This window comes from Heterodontus francisci, chromosome 16 (assembly GCF_036365525.1).
Source record: "Heterodontus francisci isolate sHetFra1 chromosome 16, sHetFra1.hap1, whole genome shotgun sequence".
Taxonomy (NCBI): domain Eukaryota; kingdom Metazoa; phylum Chordata; class Chondrichthyes; order Heterodontiformes; family Heterodontidae; genus Heterodontus; species Heterodontus francisci.
Window position 1 is genome coordinate 87978125 of NC_090386.1, and position 13079 is coordinate 87991203.

At 42.2% G+C, this 13079-nt stretch overlaps 1 protein-coding gene across 1 annotated transcript in view; it reads left to right on the forward strand.

The window, feature by feature from the left end:
• The first annotated feature begins 3115 nt into the window (after window positions 1-3115).
• hm13 (histocompatibility (minor) 13) overlaps window positions 3116-13079 on the forward strand; it is a 70865-nt gene continuing 60901 nt past the window's right edge. Inside the window, exons 1-3 of the mRNA XM_068048584.1 lie at window positions 3116-3392; window positions 7134-7232; window positions 7416-7498. Coding sequence (XP_067904685.1) covers window positions 3192-3392; window positions 7134-7232; window positions 7416-7498 — 383 coding nt within the window. The 5' untranslated portion in view covers window positions 3116-3191. The remainder of the gene's footprint in view (window positions 3393-7133; window positions 7233-7415; window positions 7499-13079) is intronic.

The window sequence follows — 13079 nt, forward strand, 5'->3', positions numbered from 1 at the left end:
TCCGTATCCCAAAATTGTCGCGCACATACACACACACACAAGAGACAGATGGAGAGGGAAAAAAGGGCAAGTGATTTTTTTTAGTGGGGTGGGGGCAGTCACGATAAACCTGTTGAATTCTCTTGGAAATCAAGTTCTCGATTGGTGCATAAATAATAGAAAAATACTGCAGATGCTGGAAATCTGAAATAAAAACAGAAAGTGTTGGGAATACTCAGCAGGTGTGGCAGCATCTGTGGAGAGAGAAGCAGAGATCTGATGAAAGGTCAGATCTGAAAGGTTAACTCTGCTTCTCTCTCCACAGATGCTGCCAGACCTGCTGAGTATTTCCAGCACTTTGTTTTTATTTCTCAATTGGTGTGGGCCTGAGATGGTTGTAGATTTCTCTCTTGATTGAAAGTTCAGTTGGAGATGGTGGGTCACTTCTAGCTCACTGCTGTCCAATGTAGATGTAGGATCTACAGCAGGGCACGTGCCTTCTGGTTTGCTGGAAAACAAGCTGCTTCTATCTCTTTCTCTCTGTCTCTCTTTTTAGGCTGTCTTTTTAAGGTAACGCTGTATTACTTCTCACTTCCTGGGAGGAGACGTTCTGATCTCTTCCCCATGGTGATCACACAATGGCCCAGGGCGTGGCTATTTCACACCTTATTTGTTTCAGAGGAAGGTATTCAATTCTGGCATGTTTTAGGATGGGGTGCAATTGACACCTCTTATTTTTTTTTAATTTAGAGATACAGCACTGAAACAGGCCCTTCGGCCCACCGAGTCTGTGCTGACCATCAACCACCCATTTATACTAATCCTACACTAATTCTATATTCCTACCACATCCCCACCTGTCCCTATATTTCCCTATCACCTACCTATACTAGGGGCAATTTATAATGGCCAATTTACCTATCAACCTGCAAGTCTTTGGCATGTGGGAGGAAACCGGAGCACCCAGAGGAAACCCACGCAGACACAGGGAGAACTTGCAAACTCCACACACTTTGAAGATTTGTCCTTTGTCAGACAGTTTGAATGCACAAAGGCTAATCCTTTTTCTTCAGTGGCCATTTTGGACCATTGTTCACTTTTTGAAATAAAGGTTCATTTTTAAAAGACAAAATCAGGTTTTCATAACTCTTCAGAGTTGGTCCATAATTTATATCATTGCACTTTCGGTGTGCGTGACACCAGACGGCAAGTACTTTTGAAGTGTAGTCACTGATGTAATGTAGGAAAGGCGGCAGCTAATTTTGTACACAGTAAGCCCTGCAAACAGCAATGTGGCGTTAAACCCAGGCCCCGTACACCCTGTCAGGTGGATATAAAAAGATTCCCAAACACTATTTCGAAGATGAGCAGGGAAGCTGTCCCCTGGTGTCCTGGCCAATAGTTACCCCTCAACCAACATCACAAAAAGCATTATCACACTGCTGTTTGTGCAATCATAGTGTGCACCCGGAATCATGCTATGCACAAATTGACTACCGGGTATATTCCTCACCCTGGCAACAGTCTGAGATTAAGCCAGTCTGTTCGCAACCTTGGTGTCATAGTTGACCCCGAGATGAGTTTCTGACCTCATATTCGTGCCATCACTAAGACTACCTATTTCCACCTCTAACATCGCCCACCTTTGCCTCTATCAGCTCATTTGATGCTGAAACCCTTGTTCATACCTTTACTACCTCTAGACTCGACTATTCCGATGCACTCCTGGCTGGTCTCCCATTCTACTCACATCAAAAACTCTGTTGCCCGTGTCTTAACTCACACCAAGTCCTGTTCCCCTATCACCCTGTGCTCACTGACCTACATTGGCTCCCAGTCAAGCAACATCTTGATTTCAAATCTCATCCTTGTTATCTGTCTATGGCCTCACTCCTCCCTATCTCTGTAATGTCCTCCAGCCCCACAGGACTCCCCTAATTCTGGCCTCTTGTGCATCCCTGATTTTAATCACTCCACCAGAATTCCCTCCCTCAACCTCTCTATCTCCTCCTTTAAGACACTCCTTAAAACCTTACTCTTTGACCAAGCTTTTGGTCATCTGACCGATTCTCTCCCTTTATGGCTGGTGTCCTTTGTTAAATAATGCTCCTGTGAAGCGCCTTGGGATGTTTTCTTACATTAAAGGCGCTATAGAAATATAAGTTGTTGTTGTATTTCCTACATTATAACGGTGACTACACTTCAAAAAGTACTTACGAACATACAAATTAGGAATAGGAGGAGGCCATTCAACCCCTCAAGCCTGCTCCACCATTTGATAAGATCATGGCTGATCTGAATATGGCCTCAATTCCACTTTCCTGTCTGTCCCCCATATACCTACCTTACACTTTAAAAGTACTTCCATTGGCTGCAAAGTGCTCTGGGACGCTCAGTGATCCAAGGTGCTATATAAGTGCAAATCTTTCTTCCTTTTATTAAACATTAAAGTAAAGGCTGCGTTTGCTGACAACACTACCACTAAGTGGCGCTGCAGTGACACATGTACAAATGCAGCCTGTACCACTAAAACGTCACAGTCTGTGACTTCAGGCAGCTGCCAGGACTAAAGATGGCGCTGCTCCAATAATCACACAAGGGCAACCTGACCTAAACACATGGCAGCACACAATAGCGGGAGGGAGAAAGCGAGCGAGTGAGCGGGCCGAGGACGGGGGGAAGCGGAGCGGGCTGGGGGGGGGGGGGGGGGGGGGGCGTTGGAAGCGGAGCAGCCGAAAGAGTGGAGCGGCCGGAGAGAGCAGCGAGGGGGGGGAAGCAGAGCGGCCAAAAGAGCGGAGCAGCGAGTGGGGGAGCGGAGCTTGCCGCATGGGTGAATACGTTAGCGTCACATTGCTGTACTCGTAAAGCGCATGCGCGGAGGCTGACTGGGCGCGTTGCCCGAAGATGCTCACGTCACGCGATGATGTCATCGGCGCACGCGCTAACCAGTCCTGGCAAGTCGGACCGCAGCGCACGCGCAGAGAGCAGGAGCCCGTCTGCGCAAGTGCACACCTTGGTGCAGCCTGATGACGTCAGTGGCCGGCTGCAGTGTCAGGAATCACTTTGAAAAGTAAATGAGGCCTGGGCAGTTGCTAAGCACGTTTGACTGGTTGCTATGGCGATGACGCAATCTCCGGTCCGCTCTGCGACGTCACGTCCGCCGCCGGGTGTTAAGGAAACGTGGCCTTTTCGGTTCTTGTCAGAGAGGGAACATGGCGGAGGTAGAAAGCCCGGTGATGCCCGATGCGGCCATCAATGCGACAATTAATGACACCGCGGCGGCCGCCAACACTACCGCCAAGTTCGTGGCGACTCCCGAAGGGACGGCCGTGGCCTACGGAAGCCTGGTGTTCATGGCGCTGCTGCCCATCTTCTTCGGGGCCCTGCGCTCTGTCAACTGTGCTAAGTCTAAGGTAACTGGACCTGAAGGAGATGAATGGATGGGTTACCGTGGAGTCCAAACAACCGACTGTGCTTGTAGAGTAGGGATCGTATTAGTAAATATATACGCACCAATTTATTTGCATCTATTTGCAAACGTTTCTTGAGAAATATTGCTGAAGTAAATAACTTGATAAAAGTTCACACAACCGGGCAGCACTTATCTATCTCTCTATGTTTCTGTCTCTTTTATATGTTTATATCTTTTATGTAATATGTATTTATTTATATAACCGATTTATAAATAAACATCTCCATATTTAGGAAGATGGCAGCACAGTATAAACAAAAAGTTGAAAGAGCTTGCATTTATATAGCGCCTTTCACAGGACGTCCCAAAGTGCTTTACAGCCAATGAAGTACTTTTTAAAGTGTAGCCACTGTAGTAATGTAGGTAACAAAACATATGGGATCTTGGATGTTGCAAGTGGAGGCTTAGATTACAAAAGCTAGGAAGTTATGATGAACCTTTTATTAGTTTGGCTCCAGTTCTGGGCACTGCACTTTGGGAAGGGTATGAAAGCTTTGGAGAGGGTACAGAAGAGATTTGCTGGAATTTTTGCAGGGGTGCTGGATTAGAGTTGTGTGGAGAAACTGGTGTTGTTCTTGGAGCTGGGAAGGCTTAAGAGAATACTTGATAGTGGTGTTTAAAATCGTGAAGGGTTTGGATAGAGTAAATAAGGTGAAACTGTTTCCAGTGGTTTAAGGGTTAAAAACCAAAGGGTGCAGCTATAAGGTAGTTGGCAGAAAAACCAGAGAGGACTTGAAAAACTTTTACATGTATTCTATGTTTTTTAATATTTCAAGTTGAACATATATTTCATAAATCTAGTGGATGGTCTGAGATGAGAGGCTGACACTTGATGAGCAGAATTAAACTGGTCTCTCACTCTGATTGATTTGACCTCCAATTTTAAGGACTAAATGTTAAGGAGAGTTGCAATATGGCATTTATATCTATGACATCTTGTAATTGGTACAGTGGTCGCTAAACTGTACAATGAACTTTTAAGGCTGTTGTCCAAGATTCCTTAGGGCAAGAGTGCATTTTGAGGTTTGCTCTGCTAAGTTCAGAGGAATCTGAGCACAGAAGGAGGTAGTTCAGCCCATCATGTCTGTGCCAGCTCTTTATAAAGCTACCCAATTAGACCCACTAGCCTGCCCTTTTTCCATAGCCCTGCAAATTTCACCTTTTCAAGTAATATATCTAATTCCCTTTGGAAGATGCTATTGAGTCTGCTTCCACCAGCTTTTGATGCATAACAAAACCATAACGTGCTGCATTTTAAAAAAAAAAAAGGTCTCATCTTCTGTCTGGTTCTTTTGCCAATTATCTTGTGTGGAAAGGATGGCTGCATTCTATATAATACCTGATGTTTGAGGAATTTTTAATGTCCTGTCTAGCTATCTCCTTTCCATTGCTGAGAGTGCTAATTTGTGCTGGGATACTGTTCCCAGGTGCTAGCTTATCTCTGCTGTTTATGGGTTGGGACAGCTTTGTCTCTGTTTGGCCTTGGATGTGGCAATCTGGAAAGGGTGGCGCAGTGGTTAGCACTGCAGCCTCACGGCTCCAGTGACCCGGGTTCAATTCTGGGTACTGCCTGTGTGGAGTTTGCAAGTTCTCCCTGTGTTTGTGTGGGTTTCCTCCCACATGCCAAAGACTTGCAGGTTGATAGGTAAATTGGCCATTAGCAATTGCCCCTAGTATAGGTAGGTGGTAGGGAAATATAGGGACAGGTGGGGATGTGGTAGGAATATGGGATTAGTGCAGGATTAGTATAAATGGGTGGTTGATGGTCAGCACAGACTCGGTGGGCCGAAGGGCCTGTTTCAGTGCTGTATCTCTTAAAAAAAAACTTGGCACTCCTTTCAAATTAATCCTTTCAAACTTTCAACTCAGTTGCAATTTTAAAAAGGAGAAGCATGGTGAAATTGAAAATTACATTTTTAATCATGCACATGGAATAAGAGGAATTGCATTGTTAATTGGCAGTTTGTGCTCTGAATGTTTCCCTATTGAAAGCAATTATTGTGATAACTTTGGGGAGACTTCGCAGTGCCTTCTTTGCCCTGTGTTGTGTTTCTCCTTAGATTAACTAATTTTAGTTTATAAATTGTGACAGACAAAGGAGCTCTTCATTTGTTTAGAGCAGGTGAGGGCTTGCAAAATAGTGATACTGACATAGTATGCAGGACTTACCTTTAGGCTAAGTTTTTTTTTTGTCAGTTTTTCTTAAATCATTCATGGGATGTTAACGTCACTGACGAGGCTAACATTGGCACAATCGAATGACTTGTTTATTCATTTGAGAAGACAGTTAAGAGTCAACCATATTGCTGTGGGACTGAAGTCATATAAGTCAGACCAGGTAAGTATGGCAGATTTCCTCCCTAAAGGAAGTTAGTTAACCATATGAGGAGAGATTAAGTAGAATGGGCCTGTATTCCATCAGGTGATCTCATGGAAACATACATGTTTCTGAGAGGGCGTGACAGGGTAAATGCGGAGAGGCTTTTTCCCCTGGCTAGAGAGTCTAGAACTAGGAATATAATATTAACTGGATATGGGGTTGGCCAGTTAGGACTGAGATGAGGATCAATTTCTTCACTCTGGGTTGTGAATCTTTGGTATTCTGTACTCCAGAGAGTTGTGGATGCTCAGTCTTTGAGTATTTTCAGGTCTGAGCGTGACAGATTTTTTGGACTCTGAAGGGAAATCAACAACAGCAAATTTATAATCTTTATGAAAGTTGATGTTTGCTTTAAGTTCATAGCAGTGCTATTCCCAATGCCCCTGTTTTTTTGCCATTTGATGCAATGCCTCATCTTCAGGAATGCCCAGCACCCCAGCTACTGTTTAGTTTTGAACTCCTCTTGACACGTTCCTTATCCCTGTATTATCTTTTTGCAGTTTAGGAACGTTTATGGCGAGCCCCATGTAACCTGTTTCCATAGTGAAATGCCACACCAGAAGTGATTGATGTGTAGCACCTTGAATTTGCTCACTGTGCCCCTTAACTAAAAGTAAGCAATGGCAAGTTCCTAGCATGTAGTCCATTTTGAGTGTAATTATTTTGGGTAAAATTGACATGACTGCCCCATTTATTACTGTAGATGGAACTATGTTAATTCATTTATAGAGCCAGTGAGGAAAGTAACTGGAAGATTTGTTAGTCCTTTATTGTTACTGGTAACTATATTCATTTAAACAAAAAAATTCTTTATTTGTATCCATAGCAGGGCAGAAAACAAATTCTCCAACTGGTATGTGGCGAAAGACTTGAGGGTTACGTGTAATAAGGCTTTGTCCGGTGTCTATCTTCCACTCTGGTGTGTTGTTCCAATACTTGCATGTGTAAAATCTTGGAATCCCAATTACCGAAGGTTAAATAAAATGGCATCTGACAGATATTTTTCTTTTTCTCTTTTCCAAGTTTTAAACAAAGTAGATTTGAGCTTATTTTCTTGGCTGGGAGCTAAATGTATTCCATGGATAGATACTGTTGCATTCCCTACAAAGCTAAAATTGAACAATATTTTTTGGTGAGAAGTACTTTCCTTCAACTTCATTTTGCCTTTAGTTATGATGCCTATATTAAAAAAAATTATGACCTTAACATCTATTAAGTACTCAGTCTGACCCCTCAGGCTCACCTTACAGTAACTTTGTAGTATACTTTTGATTCTTACCTACTTTTTGTTTTGCATTGCAGAATTCCGCTGATATGCCAGAGACCATCACAAGTCGAGATGCAGCCAGGTTCCCCATCATTGCCAGCTGCACACTGTTTGGCCTTTATCTTTTTTTCAAGGTAAGTTGCTTTTAGTTCTCTTTTAACATGTTATCCCTCAATTTTCAGTTTTCCCCCCCCCCCCCCCAATCGTTGACTCTTAAAATGCCATCAATTGATGTGCAGTCTTGATTTTCATCATCCTCCCTGTAACAACAGCATTATAAGATTTACTAAAGTAATTGCAGAATTTTCTGTTTTCAGATATTTTCTCAAGAGTACATCAACTTGCTGTTGTCCATGTATTTTTTCATACTTGGTATATTGGCTTTGTCTCACACTTTAAGGTATGTGGTCCTTTTTAATTATTCAAGAATCCTGTAGAGGAAAAGCAACTGTTTGCTGTGTAAAAGTATTTATGGCTTATTGTGCATGTTAACAGAGTTTAACTGTATCTTTCACCAGTAATTGTCCAATGAGGCTTTCTGTGGTTGTTAGCTGACCAGCCTATTGGAGGAAAATGTTCTAATGCTGAGGGCATGAGGATGAGGCGGGTAAGAGATGGGTGAAGAGCACCACTGGCTATCTGTAATTTGTCTTTGGAAGTGAGTTGACTTTCTTATTATCTGGTAGTGTGGTATCGCAAGTAATGTTGCTTTTTAAAATCAGGTTGTTTAAAGCAAGTGGTCTGTTAGAGTAGTAGCAGGCATGTAAGGTACAACTTTGTACAGTCCTCCAGCTTGTAGAAGTTTGGAACTCTGTTCTGCAAATGGCAGTTGATTATTAATTCTAAATCTGAGATTGAAAGATTTTATATTAACTAAAGGTATTGGGGGATGTAGGGTAATAGCTAAGTAACAGATCAGCCATGATCTCATTGAATGGTGGGATAGGTTTGAAGGGCTAAATGGCCTAGTCCTGTTTTGTAACTGGTAGCAAGGTCATGAAATAAGTGGACATCAGGGATTGGTGTTGGATAGTAAAGCCACATAGTTTAAGGAAATTAGAGGTGAAATTAGGGACACGTGAGAGTTGAAGGAAATGAAGGATTTTGAGGTGTAGTGAAATTTGACACTTTCTCTTTTCCCCCCCCCCCCCCCTGCCCCGCAGGTGACAATTAACAGGAGAAAATTGAGAAGTTAGGTGCCTATCCCGAACAATTAATGCTTTTTACATTTTTCACATTTTCTTTTCACACTTTCCCCTGGAAACTGACTCAAACTGGGGTATGGTTCCACAGAAATTATTGACCTTTCAGTACTTCACCAAAATGGTTTTCTTCAGGTGTGACCCAAGACAGTGAGTCTCAGCAGGTCATTCGCCTTGTGGGGTGGGGTTTTCGTGAAAATCACAGCAGAGCCTGATCTTGTCCTTGCCTGACATACACACACATGTACCTTTCAACAAGAATCACTGGACAGCAAGCAAAAGAGCTGCCTTTTCTTCCCCATAGACCAATTAAGCTAGTTGTCGTGCCTGTCCCACCAGGCCAGTCCCAATCGGCAAACACGCCAGAGTAGAGATTGCACCTGAAATATTCCTAATATTTGTGCTCTGGTACTGCAATAAATGGCATATTTACGCACTAAACATTTGGGCCGTCTTTTTTTTGATTTGTTTGTTTTGCAAATCCTACAATGATGCTGTGTTGGTGCAAACCTCTTTCCAAAAGGGATGTTTGAGACTGGTGGGTTCTTTTGGGAGTATAAGGGGTTTTATATTCCAGGATCAGCATTCACTTCCCAAAGGAACCTGTTGAAAACTGGTTCTTAATAAATTGGAAATCTGACTACAAGTAACGGTACATGTGCAACCTTAAAACCAAAGCTTTAATTTTGAATTGCATTCCATTAGTCATAGAAGATTAAACTGTGAAAAATTTGTGCCTGATATATAATTTCTAGTTAGTATACTGCACCAGACACACAATTTCCTTGAAATCAATGGCGCATTATTTTTAGAAAAATCTGCAATGATATTTGCAGAAGTGAATTGATGAATGGAACGTCATCAGTGATTGTATTGACCATTTTGCTTCACACAACTGCTGATTATACATGTATAGCTTCCTACCATCTTAGCTAAGATAATGGAGTGATCTTTTTTCAGGTCCAGAAGACATTTGCAAACTACTCAGTTATTTTTAGCAGTGTGGCAACTGACTTCCTCAGTGGGTTACTGCCTGATTAAGCACTTCCAAGGACTCTACTATTCTGTAATATTTCATTGTTATGTTACATTTTCCATACTTGATATTCACACTGAATATTTTTTGCTAGCATTACTGCATGGAGGAAATTTGTTTTGTATAATTTATGATCCCCTTCCTCTAGTTACATGATTTGTTGCAGCAAATAATTTGTCACTATTCAGATCTGTTCAGAAACCAGCATTTTCGCTGTCCAATACTTTTTATGAAAAATTGTCATTGGGTCAGCAAATAGAACTACACACAATAAGTATAGAATTTTCTGTGCAATATTGCACTGAGACAAATCACTTGCCCTATTAAACAGCTGAATACTTTGCCACAGGCTTGACTGTTGGAACAGATGGGTAGATGGAGTTGAGATATGAACCTATAAATTAGGAGCAGGAGTAGGCCACTCGGCCCCTCCGCCACTCAGTAAGTTCATGGCTGAACTGATTACTCCACATTTTCACCTACCCCTGATAACCTTTCACCCCTTGCTTATCAAAGAATCTATCTACTTCTGCCTTAAAAATAGTCAAAGACTCTGCTTCCACTGCCTTTTGAGGAAGAGAATTCCAAAGACTCAAAACCGTCTGAGAGAAAAAAATTCTCCTCATCTCTGTCTTAAATGGGCGACCCCTTATTTTTAAACAGTGACCCCTAGTTCTAGATTTTCCCACAAGGGGAAACATTCTTTCCACATCCACCCTGTCAAAGCCCCTCAGGATCTTGTGTTTCAATCAAGTCACTTCTTACTCTTCTAAATTCCAGTGGATACAAGCCTAGCCTGTCCAATCTTTCCTTGTAAGACAGCCCACCCATTCCAGGTATTGGTCTAGTAAACCTTCTCTGAACGGCTTTCAATGCATTTGCATCATTTCTTAAATAAGGAGACCAGTACAGTGTACACTACTCCAGATGTCTCACCAATGCCCTGTATAACTGGAGCATAACCTCCCTACTTTTGTATTCAGTTCCCCTCGCGAGAAACGATAACATTCTATTAGCTTTCCTAATTACGTGCTGTACCTGCATACTAACCTTTTGCAATTCATGCACTAGGACACCCAGATCCCTCTGCATCTCTGAGCTCTGCAATCTCTCACCATTTAGATAATATGCTTTTCCATTCTTCCTGCCACAGTGGACAATTTCCCACTTTTCCACATTATACTCCATTTGCCAGATCTTTGCCCACTCACTTAACCTATCTATATCCCTTTGGAGACTCCTTATGCCCTCTTCACAAGTTACTTTCCTACCTATCTTTGTGTCATCAGCAAATTTAGTAACCATACCTTTTGGTCCCTTCATCCAAGTCATTTATATAAATTGTAAGATGTTGAGGCCCCAGCACAGATCCCTGTGGCACACCACTCGTTACATCTTGCCAATCAGAAAATGACCCATTTATGCCTGCTCTCTCTTTCCTGTTAGCTAACCAATCTTCTATCCATGCCAATATGTTACCCCCTACTTTAAGCTTTTATTTTCCACAATAACCTTTGATTTAGCACCTTATCAAAATGCCTTCTGGAAATCTTAAGTACAGTATATACAGCTCCTGTAACTCCCTCAAAGAACTCCAATAAATTGGTTAAACATGATTTCCCTTTCCCAAAACCATGTTGACTGCCTGATTGCCTTGAATTTTTCTAAATGCCCTGCTATACCGTCTTTAGTAGTAGCTTCTAACATTTTCCCTAAGACAGATGTTAAGCTAACTGGCCTGTAGTTTCCCGCTTTCTGTCTCCCTCCCTTTTTGAATAAAGGCATTACATTTGCTATTTTCCGATCTAAAGGAACCTTCTCCTATCTAGGGAATTTTGGAAGATTAAAACTAACGCAACAACTATCTCACTCGCCGATTCTTTTAACACCCTAGGATGAAGTTCATCAGGACCCAGGGACTTACCAGCTGCAGCTCCAACAATTTGTTCAGTACCACTTCCCTGGTGATTGTAATTTTCTTGAGTTCCTCTCTCCCTTCCATTTCCTGACTTACAGCTAATACTGGGATGTTACTAGTATTCTCAATAGTGAAGACCAATGCAAAATACCTGTTAATTCATCTGCCATCTCCTTATTATCCGTTATTAAGAGCCCAGACTCAGTTTCTATAGGACCAATGCTCACTTTGTAACTCTTTTTTAAATATCTATAGAAACTCTTACTATCTGTCCTTATATTTCTAGCTAGCTTTCTCGTACTCTAATTTTACCTTCCTTATCAATCTTTTAGTCCTTATTTGCCGTTTTTTATATTCTGTCCAATCCTCTGACCTGCCTCCCATCTTTGCGCAATTATATAGATACAGATCAGCTATCATCTAATTGAACGGAGGAACAGGCTTGGGGTGGGGGTGGGGGGGCGCTGAATGGCCTGCACCTGTTTCTATGTTTTAACTCTCACTTAAAGCACTTAGCTGCCTCTTTCTTTTGTTTCAACATCCTCTACCTGTATCGAGGAAGGAAGAGATACTTTCCATTGCATTGCAAATTCAAACACACTTATTTTTAGGTTTTCTGCATTTCCTGGAAGAGAATGAGAAGGCTGCCTGCTCCTAGACTTCAGCAAATGCCGTGTGTAATACCTTTTCATACTTTTACTAATAATTCAGTACTTTTAGGTGCATGAGAGCAGCTGGGGTGACTTTTTGAGAATTAAAAAAAAAATTTGGCGGAGAGGGTGATGTAAAAAATGTTTGTAGGAAAAGCTAGTCTGGAAGAAAGTATTTAAAGCACTCCAAGTCCTGACTGTTTTTGTTTCGATACAAGATTGCTACTAATGAACATTAATTTTTCTGACCAAATCATGCACTACTTGTGAGTAGAGTTATTACAAATCTAGGGAGAAAATACAAAGCAGAGATGTGAAAAATGGTCTAAGTTGATCCTGTGCACTGCAAAATTTCCTGTTTGGTTTTTACTGGTTCCAGGTGTTGGCTTGGCTCATAGTACTTTTTTGTCTCTGAATCATCAAGTTGTAAGTTCAAATGAGCACGTGATCTGTTGGCTGACACTTGGATACAGTATTGAGGGGGTGCTGAGATAGTAGTCTTCTGGAATACTTTGCACTTTTTTTTATTCGTTCATGGGATGTGGGCATTGCTGGCTAGGACAGCATGTATTGCCCATCCCTAATTGCCTTGAGAAGGTGGTGGTGAGCTGCCTTCTTGAACTGCTACAGTCCATGTGGGTTAGGTACACCCACAGTGCTGTTAGGAAGGGAGTTCCAGGATTTTGACCCAGCAACAGTGAAGGAGCAGCGAGCGATTATAGTTTCGAGTCAGGAAGGCGTGCGACTTGGGGAATTTTCAGTTGGTGGTCCCATGCATCTGCTGCCCTTGTCCTTCTAGGTGGTAGAGGTCACGAGTTTGGAAGGTGCTATCTAAGGAACCTTGGTGTGTTGCTGCAGTGCATCTTGTAGATGGTACACACTGCTGCCACTGTGTGTTGGTGGTGGAGGGAGTGAATGTTTGTGGGTGGGGTGCCAGTCAAGCAGACTGCTTTGTCCTAAGTTGTCTCGAGCCTCTTGTGGTGTTGGAGCTGCAGCAATCCAGGCAAGTGGAGAGTATTCCATCACACTTCTGACTTGTGACTTGTAGATGGCATCATTAGTCTGTTTAGGCAGACATAAAAAATACCATGTCGCTATTTTGAAGAAAAGCAAGGTTCATTTGGTGTCCTGGATAAGATTTAATCCTCAGTCAACATCCCCATTAGCTGGCCATG